The 23051-nt window shown below is 43.1% G+C and overlaps 1 protein-coding gene across 2 annotated transcripts in view; it reads right to left on the bottom strand.

The window, feature by feature from the left end:
- The window catches only part of FIG4 (FIG4 phosphoinositide 5-phosphatase), a 534658-nt gene that overhangs the window by 142341 nt on the left and 369266 nt on the right, over positions 1-23051 (bottom strand). Inside the window, exon 21 of one of the 2 annotated variants that reach the window (XM_040428862.1) lies at positions 3466-3661. In XM_040428862.1, coding sequence (XP_040284796.1) covers positions 3466-3661 — 196 coding nt within the window. The remainder of the gene's footprint in view (positions 1-3465; positions 3662-23051) is intronic. The other variant, XM_040428863.1, reaches the window with a different exon arrangement.

Genomic DNA, 23051 nt, shown 5'->3' with positions numbered 1-23051 from the left:
AATTGCAATTTTTTTTTACCCTTAACCTCCCAAAAAATTAATTAAAAGTAATAAAAAGTTATAGACATGCAAAAATTGTATGTACAGATTGCCCCGCAAAAAATGAGCCCTCACAAAGCTTCATAGATGTAACTATAGAAATAGTGGTCAGAAAAGAAAGAAAAATTATTTTTTCCAAATCTTAAATTTTTTTTCTGTATTAAAACACAAGCAAAACGAAAACAGGCTAGTTTTACCGGGCAGGGAAGGCTGTAAAACCCATAAACTGTAGTGGAATTTTTTTTTCCAATTCCACCACATTTAGTTTTTTTTCCAGCTTCCCACTACATTCCTTGTTATATTAAATGGTGAAACAGACACGTGAAACAAGCCCTCATTTGGATTTGGTAAGGTAGAGAGTAAAAAACGGAAATGCAACAACAGAAAATCCTCCAGAAATGAAACGGTTAAATAAACCACCGGACAAAAAAAATGTTATGATACTGGTTTACCTAAATGTGTTTGTAAACTTATAAAATGAAAAAGGGACCTTTTCACAAATGTAATTTATCTTTGCTTTCCTGCTGACAAGATTTAAGAAGAGACGTTACATTGAATGTCCTATGGGTTCATGCAACTGCGAAAATGACTGCGTCAGAAAAAAACCTCTTTGTTCCATTTCAATCACAGCTGAAGTTTTCTGATTGCTTTTTCTAGTAATAGAAAAATCATATAAAATGTAGTGAGGACAAGGGTCACCTAAGAACTTAGAGATTTTAAAGACATCGTCATAAAGTTCCTATGAAATTTTAGCTGAAAATGTCTAAGGGTCATTAGGTTGAACGATTTAAATATTAAAAGGGTTTTCCAGAACTTTGAATGGATTAGAACAGGGGTCGGCACTTCAGCTACTGTGAAACTTGTGTGGGTGTTCTTGGGACTCCCATAGAGGTGAATGCTGGGAGTCCTAGATCCACAATAACAGAAATGCTAAAGGTTGATTACCCCAGAATTAGAACGTTAAAAGGATTCGGTCGCACCTTTTTACCCTATAGAGATGCGGACATGCACGGCTAGATCGCCGCTAGCATGTCCGCAATATACCTGTCCTTTTATTTTTTATGATGTTCATCGGACAGAGTGGATCATGTGATATTTTTTTTATTCAAAACACTTTTATTTATTTTTTACTTTATTTCTGTCCCACTCTGGGACTTCAACTTTTGGGGGTCTGATCTCCTCTGCAATGCATTACAATACATCTGTATTGTAATCCATTGCCTGTTCGTGTACTACAGTGAGTAGTACACAAACAGGTTGCCTAGGAGGCCCAGCCCGAGGCTGGATGTCCTCGGCACCCGATGAAAGCATCGGCCTGCCATGTCATGCATTGGGTCCCCGCCTGCACTGCTTCACCCGCTGCAAACCACTTCTATGCCGCGGTCAGCGCGGACCGCGGTATAGAAGGGGTTAATCCGCCGGAATCGCTGCAAACAGTGATGCCGGCTGATACAGCAGGGGCCTGGGTATCAGGGACTGCCGGACCCCTTTAGTGATCGGGCGATCACCGCTCCGGTGCCCGCCTGATCATCCCGCCGTGCATGCACGGCGGAATGCATTCTGGTAATGTATCCCCCGCCGTACATGCACGGCGTTCTGCGTTAAGGGGTTAAACAGATATTCCGGTTACAGTACATTAAGTTACCCCCTATCCACAGGGGTTTCTTCAAGAATTTATTCATGTTGGCCTCTCCATGCTTCATCTTTCGGATGTCCACTGCTTCTCTGAATCTGTTTTTAACCATCTTCACCACATTGTGGCACTTTGAGCGGTTCCCTGTAGCAGGAGCTCAGCAAGTAGGAGCCGTCTTGTTTTTGGAGGGAAAGTTCTATTTTTCAATGGCACCATTTCATTTACATTGTGGAGTTAAATGGAAACAAAATGCAAATCTGTTTTAGGTTTTGTTTGTACAGCATTCACTGTGCGCTAAAAATAATATGCTACTTTTATAATGTGGGCCAGTACGATTACAGCAATACCAAATTTACACAGTTCTTCTTATGCTTTTACTACTCAAAAAATATCTAAAACTGAAAAAAATGCTTTCTGTTGCCATATTCTGACACCCATAACTTTCTATATTTCCATCTACAGAGCTGCGTGAGGGCTTGCGGTTTACGGCGAAGGTATTGTTTTTATTGGTATCCTTTTGGGGTACTTACAACTTTTTGATCACTTTTTATTAAATTTCTCTGGGGATCGAAGTGAACAAAAAATGGTGTGCAGGGGAAATACTTTTATATATTAAAAGTTCTGACATTTCTGGCCTTGATAATACAAGCCATGCTTTATAGCAGCCCCCAGTCTGTAATAGATCATGTGTGTGAGCCAGAAATTTGTCAATCCATACTTGTGAAAAACGCTTTTTTAGTCTCCCTGAGCGCTCTGTTTGCAGTGAGCTTGAAGTCAAGGGGGAAGCGGCCTCCTTGCTTCAAGTCAAGCAATGCCCGCCTCTTACCCGTCCCCTCCTGACTATGATTTACATATTTACCATACCTTGGGATCGTGGCAGTCTTGCGCCTGCGCCACTTGTGACAGCACGATCCTGTCTCGGGCTCCCGCAGTCAGCCGGGCATAATTTTGTGACTGCGTATGCGCCGGCCGGTTCGTGCTGTGAATATAACTCGCCGGTGCGAGCTTGCACGCTGATTATTGCCGGCGGAAGCGCGTGCCGAATCGAGCCGGCCGGAGCATGCGCAGTTACAAAATTATGCCCGGCTGACTGCGGGAGCCCGAGACGGGATCGTGCAGTCACAAGCGGAGCACCGAGCAGGAATGGTAAATATGTAAATCATAGTCAGGAGGGGACGGGTAAGAGGCGGGCATTGCTTGACTTGAAGCAAGGAGGCCGCTGCCCCCTTGACTTCAAGCTCACTGGAAACAGAGCGCTTAGGGAGACTAAAAAAGCGTTTTTCACAAGTATGGATTGACAAATTTCTGGCTCACACACATGATCGGTTACAGACTGGAGGCTGCTATAAGGTAATGCTGGCAGTTTTATATCACTTTTGGAGGTGACAGGTTCCCTTTAATGTTCATTTTTATGCGTAAAATTGGGATAGAGGGGTGACTGTTCTCTCTCACTGTGTATTTGTGTGTGTGTGTGTGTGTATATATAAATATATATATATATCTTTTATTTTTTATTTTATTTTCAGTCCCCAAGGGCCTTGACCATGCGATCGTTTGATCGCTTTTACCAAAGACTGAAATATTAAAATAGAGTTTTCAGCAATGCCAGCAGATACAGAAGAGGCCTGGCTGTCAGTAATCGGACAAGCTCAGCTCCTGTGCCTGCTCAATAAGCGCAGACATCAGACCATCGCAATGTTATCTGCACAGAAATTTAAAGAATAAGCATTTTCCCAATGTAGTGAGTGCAGTCGGGTTTCATTGCTAAGTTCAGTCTTTTATTTCACACCCACCTCTGCTGTTTTGGAGTTGTCACCGACATCTGCTATTTTTACAGGTGTAGAGCGCTGAGATACGGCTCCTTCATCCTCCTTATCTGTTCCAGAGTCATCGTCAGAACTACTAGATACAGCCTCTTCACTTGGTGGGGGAGGGGCACTTGCTGCAGTTTTCCGCTGTAATACAGCTTCTTCTCGGGTTGTGTTGCTGCTGCAAAAATACAAAAGAAATGAAGCTATATTACCTGTGTATATTTTCTAAATAGTAGAATGCAATTTATTGTTCACTGTAAAGAAGGCTATGTTGTGTCTGTGAGCAAACTTTAAAAACAACTTCATATTAGAGAATGTGCTAGTGTTGGCTCACAAGGGTGAATCTAAGCTTTACACTGCTAGGACAATGGATCTTGTAATTAATGTAGAATTCAAATTAATAAAAAAATATAATGCAGAAAACTATTAAGAGAGTAATGATTTTTTCTGTAATTTAGCTTGTTCTATAATTCATGTACGTTATGATTCTCACTGGAAAAGTGGATCATTTAAACACAAATGGTTTGGTACTGGTTAGACAGAAGTGTGGAATCTATGGAACAATGTGTACAAAAAACGGGATAAAATGCAGTCTTTGGGGTGTTTTTAAAAACCACCGATTTAAGGCGGCAGTTGGAATGATTGCTTGAAGGCTAGATGTCTTCCTTTGGAATTACCCTCTTTCTCTTTGACATAAAAAGTATGGGACACAAGAAAAATATTTATAGTGCAGGGTTACTCATTAGTTTCACATCCATTTCATAATATTCATTACAAGGAACAAAAAGGCATTAAATATATACATCAAATTATGACACCCTCTGCCCTTAAAGGGAATCTGTCACCACGATCTTGGACTATATTATCTGTAGTAATACATGAGTAGTACTGCAGGCAAGGAGATTAGATTGCTATTTTTTTTATTTTCTTACTGCTCTCCATTGCCCCACTGTCAGCGTTTAAATCTGCTTTGACGTACATAATCAGAATTGCTGTGATTACAGGTGTGTGTTTAAAAACCACTTGACCCTGATAAGTCACATTTTTTGAAAGTTTTCTAACATCAAAAAGCATAAAACATGCAATGGTGCAGTGTGGTGTTAAAGGGCATCTGTCAGCAGATTTGTACCTACGAAAATGGCTGACCTGTTGCAGCTCAAGGCAGCTGTGTTGGCCCCATGTACTTTTTCAAAAGGTGTTGCACAATAAAATGTATCACATGCACCATGCAAAGAGAATGTGTTATTTCCCCCAAATGTACCAAGGCCACAATGTTCCTGCCATTGTTGCTGACCATCTTGCCCAGTTGGAGGGAAGGCAGCCAGTGGGATTTATGCTGCTTCATGCACTTCAGCAAGTAATTGGCTGTATGACTACTCTCCCCCAGGCCAATCGGAATTAACATGGCAGGACAGCACTTCACTTTACACATAGGATAGGAGGGAGAGGTAGAGGGAGTGATGCTCTGCCCTGCTTTTGTTGGGAATTGACAGTTGTTCGTGGAGGAGGCAGATAAGCACCTGGTGTGGGGACCAAGACTGACACAAACGTGGAGGTGTCAATAGGACCTGAGCTTCTAGCTGTGGTATTGCCTTGCTGTGAAAAACCTTGACCCAGTGGGCAGAGAAAGACATGCACTGTCCCTGCCCGTAACAGCTGCTCCATACAGGCTTAGACTGGCCCACAGGGGAACAGGTGAATCCCCCGGTGGCCCCCTGGCAGTCCCCCAGCACAGCATCTCAAAGAGTCTATATCAATATAAAAAAAAACTGTAAATATTATTTAACAAACTACCCAGTTTGTTATTATAGACACATCAGGAGGCTAGGAATCTTCTAGTTAGAGTCCATTCACACGTCCGCAAAACGGTCTGCAAATTGCGTACCCACAAAACACGGACACCGGCCATGTGCATTCGGCATTTTGCGGACCGCACATGGCTGGCACTATAATAGAAATGCCTTTTCTTGTCCGTGTCTACGGACAAGAATAGGACATGTTCTATTTTTTTGCGTGGCCGCGGAACGGAAGTGCGGATGCGGACAGCGCACTGTGTGCTGTCCGCATCTTTTGCGGCCCCATTGAAAATGAATGGGTCCGCACCCGTTCCGCAAAATTGCGGAATGGACGCGGACCCATTTTGCGGACGTGTGAATGGACCCTTAGGTTAAGTGCAAGCCATCAGCTACCTAAAGGCAGCAGCATCCACTAAGCAGTGACTGCACCAACAGCAACTTCGCCAGGTGTCTGTTCTTATACAGAAAAAAAAGTATATTTTTCTTTCAGGGGTTTGTAATGCCGAAATACCTGCCAGCAGAAGATGTATTAAAGGGATGTCTCACTTCAGCAAATGGAATTTATAATGAAGTTAAAGTTAATATAGGGCACTTACTAATGTTTTGTGATTGTCCATATTGCCTCCTTTGTTGGCTTGTTTCATTTTTACATTGTATTATACACTGCTCATTTCCAGGGGTTACGGCCACTGCTGCAGTGCAGATATGAAGTGGCCAGGTCAGGAGCTGCTGTGCATGTGTGCATATGTACAGTCCCACAGTCACAGCCACGAGAGAGGCCAATGCTTTTTCCTATAGTGTGCAAGCACTTCTGGACTGCAGCAATGGCTGTAATCCCTGGAAACAAGCAGTGTATAGTGTGACTGTAAAATGAATAACGCCAGCAAAGGAGGCAATATGGACAATCACAATACATTAGTAAGTGCCTTGTATTAACTTTCTCTACATGATAAATGCCACATGCTGAAGTGAGACAACCTCTTCAAATATAAAACTGGGTGAGCAGTCTGACACTCCCCAATAGGTTTTCCTAAAGCTTCCCCCAATCAAATTCCCCAAAATGTACCCAATTATATCTCCCTAGTGTCCTAGATTACTGGTTTGCGTCTGCGACACTGCCACAACACAAATCCTTCCAGGTCACAAGCTGAAAACAGAATGATAATTCATCAGTCTCAGCATAAGGAGCTACCTCCATCTTCTTCCTCCCTCATGGTTTACAGTGAAATGACACAGGGCGCCGCTTTTTTGGTGATTCGTCTGAAACAAATTTCGAAAGCTCTGGATTAATTTAATGAACACATTTTTGTGCCGTTTGTAAGGAACTGATTTGTTTACAATCGATTTGTTCATCTGTAACATAAAGTTTCATATACAGATAATTTTTACACATATGGGGTCATTTATGAAACTGTTGTGAAGTAGAACTGGCTTAGTTGCCCATAGAAACCAATCATATTCCACTTTTAATTTTCCAAAGGAGCTGTCAAAATGAAAGGTGGAATCTGATTGGTTCCCATGGGCAACTAAGCCAGTTCTACTTTACACCAGTTTTATAAATTACCCCAATAGTCTTTGTAATACTGAGTGGACATGAAGACCATGAGTCTTCAAATCTTTCAAGCAGATGAGAATATCAAGGCAGACTAGTACAGTGTTGGCGAACCTATGGCACGGGTGCCAGAGGCGGCACTCAGAGCCCTCTCTGTGGGCACCCACACCATGGAAAAAGTCTATGGTATACCAATATGCCTTAGACTTTTCCTGCCATTCATCAGTGCAGGGCACACAATGAACAGCACAGGCAGCGCATTGAATATAGGCAAGCTATTATAGCTAAATGATAAAGTACATGGAAGATTTAATATATTGGACTGTTGTATTCAGGGTAAATTGCCGTGTTGGCACTTTACGATAAATAAGTGGGTTTTGGGTTACAGTTTGGGCACTCGGTCTTAAAAAGGTTCACCATCACTGGACTAGTACATACTAATAGAGAACAGCCTTGATAATGTCATTGTTGAACTGTTGAAAAACAGAAGGTGCATTATAAAGCCCAACTGATAAGACTAATGGGGTCATTTATCGAACTGGTGTAAAGTAGAACTGGCTTATAGCCTATAGCTACCAATTAGATTCCACCTTTGATTTTCCACAGAATCTGTGAAAAATAAAAGGTGGAATCTGATTGGTTGCTAAGGTAACTAAGCCAGTTCTACTTTACACCAGTTTGATAAATGACCCGATAAGTCTTTAAGGTGAGTAACCTAGGTAAAGAAAGCAGTCTATCCATCTTCTTCCTTGATCCAAATTAGGTCATATGACCCTTGCAGATCTAGTTTTGTACAATAGAACAGCTTTCAGATCAGTGGAATTGGATATCTATAGCTTCATGATGACCCTATGGAAAATGACCACAGGGCCCCAACAACCGCACTAATTTTTAAAGAAAAAGAACCTAGTTCCAGCAGGATAGGTAGATGCCCAGATAAAAATTCCCTCCAAAATGTATTTGATGTATGCTAAATCACCACAGTCTCTGAAAGAGAAAGGGGATAAACCCTACTTCTAGGAACAACTAGAAGCAGTCTAGTACAATCACAGGTGAGCAGGGAAAATCAATAGGCTTATTCCCTGTCTTGAGACCTTTCTGGAAACAAAAATCCACTGTGGTAGCCAGAGAGATTAGGTTAAAGGAAGATGTCAATTCATCCTTTAAATGATTTTTGCAAAAAGCCATCTCTAGAGCCTAATTCTCTCAAATGAGTTCCAATAATACGGTATGAAATGTAAAGAGATATTTACCAACTGTGGAAATACTCTGGGGGTAAAACTGCTCAAGCAGCTGCAGACATTTGACCTGATTCTTGAAAGGCTCTCTGAAAGGTAGCTAAGAAAGTGAACAATGAGGACACAACTGGACCATTACATTCCTGCAGGGAGTCCAGATGACTACAAATTTGCTGAAGTAGGTACACCATCTAGCATACAGGAACCTTGTAGAACTACTTGTTTAGAAGAGCAGCCGGTTGCCATGGAGACATGAACCGACTGTGTGCAGAGACGGCAGCTGTGGGCAAGAGGACAATGCTGATATGGGGTGAGGTGAGTAAATTGTATATATACTAACATCCTGATGCATTTGATCATTATTTATTAGACATGTGACACATAACTCACGTGTATAGTTAATTGTATATAGTCTTTTTTTTTAGTACATGGCACATCATTCAATTTGTGTCTGGCTATTAAGCACTTTATAAAAGAAATGAAGCAATTGATATTTGGCAGAGAGAGCTTTAACATTTATTCAGAGGTTCTGAAACCTTCACAGGAATTGCCAATACTGTAAATGTCATAACTGCTCCAAGCAGAACACGCGTCTAGTATTACACATGCAATTACAACTGGATTTTCACTGCCTCTCACTTCCTACACAAAAATCATTGGCTTTGCTTATATTTATAAATTCAGGTTTTGTATTAAGAAAAATATTAAAGAAAATGTACACACAATAAGAGTTTTGCTATGAATGAACACAAATTATAAGACTTTTTCAAAATAGATATGCAAATAAGGAAAAGATACCATATTTTGGAATGTTCTAGATTTATACATATTTCATTATACTGACCAGTACTGTACTGCGTCAGTCTTGATATCTTCTGCACTGCAGGAGCATGCGCCTAATTTATGGCAAGGTGCTGCCCTTGTCATATATTAATTAGATGCGTCCTCTTGTAGTCCGTGTCCCTAAGCTAACATTTATGGCAGCAGAGAGCTGCTGTAGATTTCTGTCTTTACCTACACCAGAAAATTGGAGTAAAGTAAGATAAGGGGGCAGAGCCTGCTGGCCCCTACCTCTTTCTGCCCTATCTGCAGATGGTGGTGACTGACTCTCGGCACCCCCACCAATCAGCTGTTTGAAGTGTCCACTGCACTTGTCTGAATGCGATCTCCTCTTCAGTGTTTACCCATACACTGTCTACTTTGCAGTGGCAGTGCAGTGTAATTACAGCTTCCTCTCCAAGTCAAGTGAATTGGACAAGAATCGTAATTACACTGCACTGTTGCTAGGAGATGGCACCCAGGTAAACACTGAAGAGGTCTTGGTGCTCAGACCCTTCGAACAGATGATCGACATGGGTGCCAGAAGTTGGACCCTCGCAGATCTGATATTGACGCCCTAACCCGAGGATAAGGCCAGGTAGGATGCAGACCCATTCATTTCAATGGGTCAGCAAAAAATGTGGACAGCACACCGTATGTCCGTTCCATAGTGGTGCAAAAAAAATAGAAATCCTATTCTTGACTGTTTTGTGGAAAAAGATAGACATTGTTACAATGGATCCACAAAAAAACGGATGTAACTCGGACGTCACACCGACTCCATCCATATTTTTTTGTGGACTGCAAAATACATAAAGTCGTGTGACTGCACCCTTACTTTCACACTTGCTGCAGTGTGATCCGGCAAGCAGTTCCGTCGTCGGAACTGCCCGCCGGATCCGCCGATTTGGATGTGACTGAAAGCATTTGAGAGATGGATCCGGATGCGGATCCGTCTCACAAATCCATTGCAAGAACAGATCCGTCTCTCCGCTTGTCATGCGGACAGACGGATCCATCTTGTATTTTTTTTCACATTTTTACAGGTCTGCTTATGCCGGATCGGCACTAATACATTCCTATGGGGAAAAATGCCGGATCATTCATGCAAGTCTTCAGTTTTTTTCCCCCAGAGATAAAACCATAGCATGCTACGGTTTTCTCTTTTGCCTGATCAGTCAAAATGACTGAACTGAAGACATCCTGATGCATCCTGAACGGATTACTCTCCATTCAGAATGCATGGGGATATGCCTGATCAGTTCTTTTCCGGTATAGAGCCCCTGTGACGGAACTCTATGCCGGAAAAGAAAAACGCTAGTGTGAAAGTACCCTTAGGGCTCTTTCACACTTGCGTTGTCCGGATTCGTCGTGTACTCCATTTGCCGGAGGTGCCCGCCGGATCCGTAACAACGCAAGTGAACTGAAAGCATTTGAAGACGGATCCGTCTTCAAAATGCGTTCAGTGTTACTATGGCAGCCAGGACGCTATTAAAGTCCTGGCTGCCATAGTAGTAGTGGGGAGCGGGGGAGCAGTATACTTACCGTCCGTGCGGCTCCCGGGGCGCTCCAGAATGACGTCAGAGCGCCCCATGCGCATGGATGACGTGATCCATGCGACACGTCATCCATGCGCGTGGGGACCCCTGACGTCACTCTGAAGCGCCCCGGGAGCCGCACGGACGGTAAGTATACTGCTCCCCCGCTCCCCACTATACTTTACCATGGCAACCAGGACTTTAGCTTCCTGGAAGCCATGGTAACCATTCAGAAAAAGCTAAACGTCGGATCCGGTAATGCGCCAAAACAACGTTTAGCTTAAAGAGGACCTTTCACCGATTCTTACCCTATGAACTAACTATACAGATAGGTAGAGCGGCACCCGGGGATCTCACTGCACTTACTATTATCCCCGGGCGCCGCTCCGTTCTCCCGCTATGCCCTCCGGTATCTCCGCTCACTAAGTTATAGTAGGCGGAGATACCAGTCCCTAAGTTATGGTAGGCGGAGTCTGCCCTAGCGCTGGCCAATCGCAGCACAGAGCTCACAGCCTGGGAGGTTATTTTCTCCCAGGCTGTGAGCTCTGCAGTGCGATTGGCCAGCGCTAGGGCAGACTCCGCCTACCATAACTTAGGGAACGGAGATACCGGAGGGCATAGCAGGAGAACGGAGCGGCGCCCGGGGATAATAGTAAGTGCAGTGAGATCCCCGGGTGCCGCTCTACCTATCTGTATAGTTAGTTCATAGGGTAAGAATCGGTGAAAGGTCCTCTTTAAGGCCAGATCCGGATTAATGCCTTTCAATGGGCATTAATTCCGGATCCGGCCTTGCGGCAAGTGTTCAGGATTTTTGGCCGGAGCAAAAAGCGCAGCATGCTACAGTATTTTCTCCGGCCAAAAAACGTTCCGTTCCGGAACTGAAGGCATCCTGAACGGATTTCTCTCCATTCAGAATGCATTGGGATAATCCTGATCAGGATTCTTCCGGCATAGAGCCCCGACGACGGAACTCTATGCCGGAACCCAACAACGCAAGTGTGAAAGAGCCCTAAGTCATAAATATCTGCAGCCCAGACAACCCATTTAATATATATGTTACAGGTGTTTTACTTTTGTTACGTGTATCAATACTTTCAGATGCCTCACCCTGCAGTAACTGGAGACCAGTCAGAATCAGGTGTGTGGTGGATGTGTGTATCGTTTAATTGGGGATTTTTTGAAGTTCCCCATAAGCATGGAGCATTTGTTTTATACTTAAAGGGGTATTTCAATCCCAGACAATGGTGGCATATTGCTAGGATATGTCCCCATTGTCTGTCTGATAGGTGCGGGTCCCCACCTATGGGACCTACACCTTTCTCTAAAACGAAGCATAAAACAAAGCCAACTAAGTTCTTATTTTTGGAGTGCCCATATAAATAAAATGGGTACGCACCGTGCTTGCGTGGCCACCATTCCCATTCAGTTTTATGGGGCAGATGGAAATAGCCGAGCTGGTGCTCTGCTATTTTTGGCGACCCCATAGAAATGAATGGAGGACAGCTGTGCATTTGCAGTGCACCCTCCTTCACTTTGCCAGCTGAGTTTACAAGATAGGTGTGGGTCCCAGAGGTGGCTAACGATATTCTCCCATTGTTTGAGATGGGAAAACCCCTTTAATATCTCATGAGAATATCGTTATCCTTGTTATGGCATTATAATAATATATGTTCTCATTTAATTGATTTATCAGAATTTCAAATTTATCTTGTACGGTGGTTGTAAAGTCTGGTATGTTTTTAGAACGCCTTTCTGCATTTCAAAAACAATAAATTCATCTTTAAATGGATTGTCCGAATTCAGGATAACTAGACAACACCCCAGATCAAGCTGCAATAGTTAAGTACTTACCTGCCAAGTTGCACGTTGGCGCTCCAGTCCTATTGCTTGGCTTTATTTACCCCGTGGTGATGTCATGTCGACAACATGCCACCAATGCAGCCAATCTATAGCCTCTTTGGGTGCATCATTGAGGCCAGTTTTTGGCAGCAGATGGCAAGTGGTATCAACATGACATCACCATTGCAGCTGGGTAAATAGACCACAGCTGGGAGAAACAGTGAATCTGGCAGGTAAGTACACTGACCAAAAATATAAACGCAACACTTTTGGTTTTGCTCCCATTTTGCATGAGCTGAACTAAAAGATCTCAAACATTTTCAACATACACAAGAGACCCATTACTCTCAAATATTGTTCACAAATCTGTCTAAATCTGTGTTAGTGAGCACTTCTCCTTTGCCGAGATAATCCATCCCACCTCACAGGTGTGGCATATCATGGTGCTGATTAGACAGCATGAATATTGCAAAGGTGTGCCTTAGACTGCCCACAATAGAATGCCACTCTGAAATGTGCAGTTTGATCACACAGCACAATGCCACAGATGTCGCAACATTTGAGGGACCATGCAATTCGCATGACGACTGCAGGAATGTCTACCAGAGCGGTTGCCCGTGCAATTAATGTTCATTTCTCTACCGAAGGCGTTTCAGAGAATTTGGCAGTACATCGTCCAGGCCTCACAACCGCAGACCACGTGTAACCACACCAGCCCAGGACCTCCACATCCAGCATGTTCACCTACATGATCGTCTGAGACCAGCCACCCAGACAGCTGCAGCAACAATCGGTTTGCATAACCAAAGAATTTCTGCAGAAACTGCCAGAAACAATCTCAGGGAAGCTCATCTGCATGCTCGTTGTCCTCATCGGGGTCTGGACCTGACTGCAGTTCGACGCCGTTTTAACCGACTTGAGTGGGCAAATATTCACATTTGATGGTGTCTGGCACGTTGGAGAGGCCCCCCTTTTATTGTGGGCAGTCTAAGGCACACCTGTGCAATATTCATGCTGTCCAATCAGCACCTTGATATGCCACACCTGTGAGGTGGGATGGATTATCTCGGCAAAGGAGAAGTGCTCACTAACACAGATTTAGACAGATTTGTGAATATTTGAGAGTAATGGGTCTTTTGTGTATGTAGAAAATGTTTCTAATCTTTGAGTTCAGCTCATGCAAAATGGAAGCAAAACCTGAAGTGTTGCGTTTATATTTTTGTTCAGTGTACTTACCTGTTCTTCGCTGCAGCTTGATTGAGGGTTGCATGGTTTCATCTTGAAACCATAAAATGCCTGTAAAAATGCCACAATGAAATGCTGCAACTGCAGTTGCTTCTGTTCAGATCAATGGGGAGAAAAGAAAACCACACTGAAAACAAGCAGGTCTAGGACCATTTCCGGAAAGATCTTGCAATAAATCATCTCTGATACAACACATAGAGGGGGAGATTTATTAAACTGGTGTAAAGTAGAACTAGCTTAGTTGCCCATATCAATCAATCAAATTCCACTGTTCATTTTTCCACAGCTCCTTTAGAAAACCAAATGTTACATAATTAGTTGAATAAGGCCCCCTGTGTGCCCCTTCCTGCTATAGGGATATCTGTTTTTTTACACCCTGCCTTCCAAAAATTAACTTTTTAACATTTCTGTTCACATAACCATATTTGAGCTTGATTTTTGCAGGACAAGTTAAAACTAGTTAATGACACTATTTAATATTCCCTATGATTACGAAGTGGGAAAATAATTATTAATAGGGTGGAACTAGGTAAAACCGCAACTGCACCATTGGTTTATAGGTTTTGCAGTAAAAATGTTATGAACTTTATTCTGCGGGTAAGTACAAATAAAACAATACCAGATTTATTTACTTTGGGGGAACATTTATCATTTGAGATAGTTTTCGGTTCACTTCACTTAAATTCGATTTTACATTGAGCGGTTGCACCAAATTTCTGAAATGGTGCACAGTATTCATATATTTGGTGCAACTCGTGTTGTATGACTTAGTCTTACAAAAATACACCAGGAGGCTGCCTGTACAGGAGCGGCTGCACGAAGCGCACAGCGTCATAGCAACCAATGAGGCTGTGCGCTCCTGCACTCAGCAGGAATCCAGGGCGGTATCTAACGGTCCGTGTTTCACGGACGTGTGCATGAGGCTTAAAGGGGTTATCCCATCTTAGACAATGGGGGCATATCGCTAGGATATGCCCCCATTGTCTGATAGGTGCGGGTCCCACCTCTGGGACCCGCACCTACAATTAGAACGGAGCGGAGAAAGTTGAGGAGGGCACACTGCGCATGCGCAGCCACCCTCCATTCATTTCTATGGAGCCGCCGAAATGAATGGGAGCGGGGGCCGCGCATGTGCGGTGCGTTCCCATTCACTTCAATGGGAGAGGCGGGGAGCTGCGCCTGGTGGTGGTTGGACTCCGGGGTCCTCCAGCCACAACTCTCCCCGGCTCCGTTCTCCTTGTAGGTGCGGGTCCCAGAGGTGGGACCTGCACCTATCAGACAATGGGGGCATATCCTAGCGATATGCCCCCATTGTCTAAGATGGGATAACCCCTTTAACCACTTCCCATCTGGGCCATTTGCCCCCTTCCTGACCAGGCCAAATTTTGCAAAACTGACATATCTCACTTTATGTGGTAATAACGCCTTTATTTATCCAAGTCATTCAGAGATTGTTTTCTCGTGACACATTGTACTTCATGATAGTCATAAATTTGAGTCAAAATATTTCACCTTTATTTATGAAAAAATCCGAAATTTACCGAAAAATTCGCAATTTTCTAAATTTCAATTTCTCTGCTTTTAAAACAGAAAGTGATACCTCATAAAATATTTATTATTTAACATTCCCCATATGTCTACTTTATGTTGGCATCATTTTGGAAATGTCATTTTATTTTTTTAGGACGTTAGAAGGCTTAGAAGTTTAGAAGCAATTCTTCAAATTTATAAGAAAATTGCCAAAACCCACTTTATAAGGACCAGTTCAGGTCTGAAGTCACTTTGTGGGGCCTACATAGTGGATACCCCCATAAATGACCCCATTGTAGAAACTACACCCCTCAAGGTATTCAAAACCGATTTTACAAACTTTGTTAACCCTTTAGGCGTTCCACAAGAATTAAAGGAAAATGGAGATCAAATTTTTAAATTTCACTTTTTTGGCAGATTTTCCATTTTAATCAATTTTTTTCTTTAACACATCGATGGTTAACAGCCAAACAAAACTCAATATTTATTACCCAGATTCTGCGGTTTACAGAAACACCCCACATGTGGTCATAAACTGCTGTATGGGCACACGGCAGGGCGCAGAAGAAAAGGAACTCCACATGGTTTTTAGATGCCATGTCCCATTTGAAGCCCCCTGATGCACCCTTACAGTAGAAACTCCCAAGAAGTGACCCCATTTTGGAAACTAGGGGATAAGGTGCCAGTTTTATTAGTACTATTTTTGGGTACATATGATTTTTTGATCATTCATTATAACACTTTATGGGGCAAGGTGACCAAAAAATTGGTTGTTTTAGCACAGTTTCTATTTATTTATTTTTACAGCGTTCACCTGAGGGGTTCAGTCAAGTGACATTTTTATAGAGCAGATTGTTACGGACGTGGCGATACCCAATATGTATACTTTTTCTCATTTATTAAATTTTTACACAATAATAGCATTTTTGAAACAAAAAAATTATGTTTTAATGTGTCCATGTTCTGAGAGCTATAGTTTTTTTATTTTTTGAGAGATTTTCTTATGTAGGGGCTCATTTTTTGCGGGATGAGGTGACGGTTTTATTGGTACTATTTTGTGGGACATACGCGTTTTTGATCACTTGGTGTTGCACCTTTTGTGATGCAAGGTGACAAAAATTGCTTGTTTTGACACAGTTTTTTTTTTTTTTTTTTTTACGGTGTTCATCCGAGGGGTTAGGTCATGTGATATTTTTATAGAGCTGGTTTTTACAGACGCGGCAATACCAAATATGTCTATTTTATTTTATTTTTTCTATTTTTAATTTTTTTTTTTTATTCCTAACTTGGGAACTTTTTTTTTTTTTTACATGTGAAACTTTATTTTATTTTATTTTTTCAACCCTTTATTTTTTTTTACACTTTTCGTCCCCCATAAGGTCATACAAGACCTCTGGGGGACATTTGCTTCACTTTTTCTTTTTTTTTTCACAGTTGATTTCTCCTGTAACTGGGGCTGACATAGTAGCCCCAGTTACAGGACAAATGCACCCCTATAGAGGCTGTACAGCAGCAATCCAGGGCTGTACAGCCTCACAGCAGGGCTGATCGAGGTCTCTGAGAGACCTCACACAGCCCCTGCACTCTCCGGTCACGGCGGTCACATGACCGCCGGGCCGGAACAGGAAGCGCACAGCGCTTCCTGCTCTGCAAACACAGCGCTCGGTGAGCGCTGTGTCTGCAGCGATCGTGAAGGCAGGGACACCTGGGAACTGTCCCTGCCTTGTCTTAGGGTTGCCCTGCTGTCACTGACAGCGGGCAACCCGATCAGCAGCTGCACGATTAGCGTGCAGCTGCTATTTCTGACAGGACGTTTTAAAACGTGCTGTCAGAAATAGACGTCCACCCATAGGACGTTTATAGTCTATGGGCGGACGTGAGGCGGTTAAGACTGTTTCTTATGTGTGAATAAACACCGAACTGTTTAAGTTAAAGACTTTGTGATTGCCTCTATACTGCATCCGCTAGCCTGTCTACCAGAGCAAAACTCCACAGTATGTGTGTATGTGTGTATGTTCTGCGAAAACCCAAAAACGCAACCATCCATTTCTACGAAACTTGGTATACACATCCCTTCCTACCTGGAAAAAAATCTTGCGGGGGTCTCAGCTCTCTAGGACAAACCGTTCCCGAGATATTCCCAAAAAAGGACCTGCATTATCCAATACAAGCCTGCCAGCCTTTCACTTAAATCCTACTGCCATACACACGGTCACATGTCCCTTATCAGCCAATAGAAGCTCACAGGTCCTACTCCAGGTTGCCATAACAACTGATCACAGGTTTTAGCAGTTTGCAGGTCCTTAAATATTCAGTCATATGATGTATGACGGCACAACTACACTGCTACATTCAAGGGGGGCAGGGGCCACTATTAAATGGAAGGGTGCTGTGGAGCTCACTGTTAAAGGGGCGGCCACTGTGAGAGTCACTGATAAAGGGATGGTCACTGTGAAAGTCACTGTTAAAGGGGCAGTCACTGTGAAAGTCACTGTTAAAGGGGGCAGTCACTGTGATAGTCACTGTTAAAAGGGGCAGTCACTGTGATAGTCACTGTTAAAGGGGCGGTCACTGTGGAAGTCACTGTTAAAGGGGCGGTCACTGTGAAAGTCACTGTTAAAGGGGCGGTCACTGTTAAAGGGGCGGTCACTTTGAAAGTAACTGTGAAAGTCACTGTTAAAGGGGCGGTCACTGTGAAAGTCACTGTTAAAGGGGCGGTCACTTTGAAAGTAACTGTGAAAGTCACTGTTAAAGGGGCGGTCACTGTGAAAGTCACTGTTAAAGGGGCAGTCACTTGAAAGTCACTGTAAAAGGGGCAGTCAATGTGAAAGTCACTGTTAAAGGGGCGGTCACTGTGAAAGTAACTGTTAAAGGGGCGGTCACTGTTAAAGGGGCGGTCACTGTGAAAGTCACTGTTAAAAGGGGCGGTCACTGTGAAAGTCACTGTTAAAGGGGCGGTCACTGTGAAAGTCACTGTTAAGGGGGCGGTCACTGTGAAAGTCACTGTAAAAGGGCGGTCACTGTAAAAGTCACTGTTAAAGGGGCAGTCACCGTGAAAGTCACTGTTAAAGGGGTAGTCACCGTGAAAGTCACTGTTAAAGGGGCAGTTACCGTTAAAGGGGTGGCTATTGTGAAAGTCACTGTTAAAGGGGCGGTCACTGTGAAAGTAACTGTTAAAGGGGCGGTCACTGTTAAAGGGGCGGTCACTGTGAAAGTCACTGTTAAAAGTGCGGCCATTGTGAAAGACACTGTTAAAGGGGAGGTCATTGTGAAAGTCACTGTTAAAGGAGCGGTCATTGTGAAAGTCACTGTTAAAGGGGCGGTCATTGTGAAAGTCACTGTTAAGGCTCCATTCACACGTCCGGAAATAGGTCTGCATCCGTTCTGCAATTTTGCGGAACAGGTGCGGACCCATTCATTTTCTATGGGGACGGAATGAATGCGGACAGCACACAGTATGCTGCTCGCATCCGCATTTGCGGAGCGCGGCCCCGATCTTCGGGTCCGCAGCTCCGCAAAAGATAGAACATGTCCTATTCTTGTCCGCAGCTGCGGACAAGAATAAGCATTTCTATAGGGGTGCCGGGCGGGTGTGTTGCGGATCCGCAACACACCACGGACGTGTGAATGGAGCCTAAAGGGGAGGTCATTGTGAAAGTCACTGTTAAAAGGGCGGTCACTGTAAAAGGGGTGGCCATTGTGAAAGTCACTGTTAAAGGGGCGGTCACTGTAAAAGTCACTGTTCAAGGGACGGTCACTGTAAAAGTCACTGTTAAAGGGGCAGTCACCGTTAAAGGTGCGGCCACTGTGAAAGTCACTGTTAAAGGTGCGGTCATTTTGAAGGTCACTGTTAAAGGGGAGGTCACTGTGAAAGTCACTGTTAAAGGGGCGGTCACTGTGAAAGTCACTGTTAAAGGGGCGGTCACTGTAAAAGTCACTGTTCAAGGGACGGTCACTGTAAAAGTCACTGTTAAAGGGGCAGTCACCGTTAAAGGTGCGGCCACTGTGAAAGTCACTGTTAAAGGTGCGGTCATTGTGAAGGTCACTGTTAAAGGGGAGGTCACTGTGAAAGTCATTGTTAAAGGGGTGGTCACTGTTAAAGTCACTGTTAAAAAGGCGGTCACTGTGAAAGGGGAGGTCACTGTGAAAGTCACTGTTAAAGGGGCGGTGATCATTAAAGGGGTGGCCCTTGTGAAAGTCACAGTTAAAGGGACGGTCACTGTGAAAGTTACTGTTAAAGGGGTGGTCACTGGTAAAGGGCGGTCACTGTGAAAGTCACTGTTAAAGGGGCGGTCACTGTGAAAGTCATTGTTAAAGGGGAGGTCATTGGTAAAGGGGCGGTCACTGTGAAAGTCACTGTTAAAGGGGCGGTAACTGGGAAAGTCAATGTTAACCACCTCAGCCCCCAGTGCTTAAACACCCTGAAAGACCAGGCCACTTTTTACACTTCTGACCTACACTACTTTCACCGTTTATTGCTCGGTCATGCAACTTACCACCCAAATGAATTTTACCTCCTTTTCTTCTCACTAATAGAGCTTTCATTTGGTGGTATTTCATTGCTGCTGACATTTTTACTTTTTTTGTTATTAATCGAAATTTAACGATTTTTTTGCAAAAAAATGACATTTTTCACTTTCAGTTGTAAAATTTTGCAAAAAAAAACGAGATCCATATAGAAATTTTGCTCTAAATTTATAGTTCTACATGTCTTTGATAAAAAAAAAATGTTTGGGTAAAAAAAAAATGGTTTGGGTAAAAGTTATAGCGTTTACAAACTATGGTACAAAAATGTGAATTTCCGCTTTTTGAAGCAGCTCTGACTTTCTGAGCACCTGTCATGTTTCCTGAGGTTCTACAATGGCCAGACAGTACAAACACCCCACAAATGACCCCATTTCGGAAAGTACACACCCTAAGGTATTCGCTGATGGGCATAGTGAGTTCATAGAACTTTTTATTTTTTGTCACAAGTTAGCGGAAAATGATGATTTTTTTTTTATTTTTTTTTTTTCTTACAAAGTCTCATATTCCACTAACTTGTGACAAAAAATAAAAACTTCTATGAACTCACTATGCCCATCACGAAATACCTTGGGGTCTCTTCTTTCCAAAATGGGGTCACTTGTGGGGTAGTTATACTGCCCTGGCATTCTAGGGGCCCAAATGTGTGGTAAGGAGTTTGAAATCAAATTCTGAAAAAAATGACCTGTCAAATCCGAAAGGTGCTCTTTGGAATATGGGCCCCTTTGCCCACCTAGGCTGCAAAAAAGTGTCACACATCTGGTATCTCCGTACTCAGGAGAAGGTGGGGAATGTGTTTTGGGGTGTCATTTTATATATACCCATGCTGGGTGAGAGAAATATCTTGGCAAAAGACAACTTTTCCCATTTTTTTATACAAAGTTGGCATTTGACCAAGATATTTATCTCACCCAGCATGGGTATATATAAAATGACACCCCAAAACACATTCCCCAACTTCTCCTGAGTACGGAGATACCAGATGTGTGACACTTTTTTGCAGCCTAGGTGGGCAAAGGGGCCCATATTCCAAAGAGCACCTTTCGGATTTGACAGGTCATTTTTTTCAGAATTTGATTTCAAACTCCTTACCACACATTTGGGCCCCTAGAATGCCAGGGCAGTATAACTACCCCACAAGTGACCCCATTTTGGAAAGAAGACACCCCAAGGTATTCCGTGAGGGGCATGGCGAGTTCCTAGAATTTTTTATTTTTTGTCACAAGTTAGTGGAAAATGATGATTTTTTTTTTTTTTTTTTTTTTTTTTTTTTTTTCATACAAAGTCTCATATTCCACTAACTTGTGACAAAAAATAAAAACTTCCATGAACTCACTATGCCCATCAGCGAATACCTTGGGGTCTCTTCTTTCCAAAATGGGGTCACTTGTGGGGTAGTTATACTGCCCTGGCATTCTAGGGGCCCAAATGTGTGGTAAGGAGTTTGAAATCAAATTCAGTAAAAAATGACCTATGAAATCCAAAAGGTGCTCTTTGGAATGTGGGCCCCTTTGCCCACCTAGGCTGCAAAAAAGTGTCACACATCTGGTATCCCCGTACTCAGGAGAAGTTGAGGAATGTGTTTTGGGGTGTCTTTTTACATATACCCATGCTGGGTGAGATAAATATCTTGGTCAAATGCCAACTTTGTATAAAAAAATGGGAAAAGTTGTCTTTTGCCAAGATATTTCTCTCACCCAGCATGGGTATATGTAAAATGACACCCCAAAACACATTCCCCACCTTCTCCTGAGTACGGAGATACCAGATGTGTGACACTTTTTTGCAGCCTAGCTGGGCAAAGGGGCCCATATTCCAAAGAGCACCTTTCGGATTTCACTGGTCATTTTTTACAGAATTTGATTTCAAACTCCTTACCACACATTTGGGCCCCTAGAATGCCAGGGCAGTATAACTACCCCACAAGTGACCCCATTTTGGAAAGAAGACACCCCAAGGTATTCCGTGAGGGGCATGGCGAGTTCCTAGAATTTTTTATTTTTTGTCACAAGTTAGTGGAAAATGATGATTTTTTTTTTTTTTTTTTTTTTCATACAAAGTCTCATATTCCACTAACTTGTGACAAAAAATAAAAACTTCCATGAACTCCCTATGCCCATCAGCGAATACCTTGGGGTCTCTTCTTTCCAAAATGGGGTCACTTGTGGGGTAGTTATACTGCCCTGGCATTCTAGGGGCCCAAATGTGTGGTAAGGAGTTTGAAATCAAATTCAGTAAAAAATGACCTATGAAATCCAAAAGGTGCTCTTTGGAATGTGGGCCCCTTTGCCCACCTAGGCTGCAAAAAAGTGTCACACATCTGGTATCCCCGTACTCAGGAGAAGTTGAGGAATGTGTTTTGGGGTGTCTTTTTACATATACCCATGCTGGGTGAGATAAATATCTTGGTCAAATGCCAACTTTGTATAAAAAAATGGGAAAAGTTGTCTTTTGCCAAGATATTTCTCTCACCCAGCATGGGTATATGTAAAATGACACCCCAAAACACATTCCCCACCTTCTCCTGAGTACGGAGATACCAGATGTGTGACACTTTTTTGCAGCCTAGGTGGGCAAAGGGGCCCATATTCCAAAGAGCACCTTTCGGATTTCACTGGTCATTTTTTACAGAATTTGATTTCAAACTCCTTACCACACATTTGGGCCCCTAGAATGCCAGGGCAGTATAACTACCCCACAAGTGACCCCATTTTGGAAAGAAGAGACCCCAAGGTATTCGCAGATGGGCATAGTGAGTTCATGGAAATTTTTATTTTTTGTCACAAGTTAGTGGAATATGAGACTTTGTATGAAAAAAAAAATAAAAAAAAAAAATCATCATTTTCCACTAACTTGTGACAAAAAATAAAAAATTCTAGGAACTTGCCATGACCCTCACGGAATACCTTGGGGTGTCTTCTTTCCAAAATGGGGTCACTTGTGGGGTAGTTATACTGCCCTGGCATTTTCCAGGGGCCCTAATGTGTGGTAAGTAGGTAAATGACCTGTGAAATCCTAAAGGTGCTCTTTGGAATGTGGGCCCCTTTGCCCACCTAGGCTGCAAAAAAGTGTCACACATGTGGTATCGCCGTATTCAGGAGAAGTTGGGGAATGTGTTTTGGGGTGTCATTTTACATATACCCTTGCTGGGTGAGAGAAATATCTTGGCAAAAGACAACTTTTCCCATTTTTTTATACAAAGTTGGCATTTGACCAAGATATTTCTCTCACCCAGCATGGGTATATGTAAAATGACACCCCAAAACACATTCCCCACCTTCTCCTGAGTACGGCGATACCAGATGTGTGACACTTTTTTGCAGCCTAGATGCGCAAAGGTGCCCAAATTCCTTTTAGGAGGGCATTTTTAGACATTTGGATACCAGACTTCTTCTCACGCTTTGGGGCCCCTAGAATGCCAGGGCAGTATAAATACCCCACATGTGACCCCATTTTGGAAAGAAGACACCCCAAGGTATTCAATGAG

This window comes from Bufo bufo, chromosome 4 (assembly GCF_905171765.1).
Source record: "Bufo bufo chromosome 4, aBufBuf1.1, whole genome shotgun sequence".
Classification (NCBI taxonomy): Eukaryota; Metazoa; Chordata; class Amphibia; order Anura; family Bufonidae; genus Bufo; species Bufo bufo.
The sequence above is the reverse complement of the archived record's forward strand: the minus strand, read 5'-3'. Positions and strand labels throughout refer to the sequence as shown.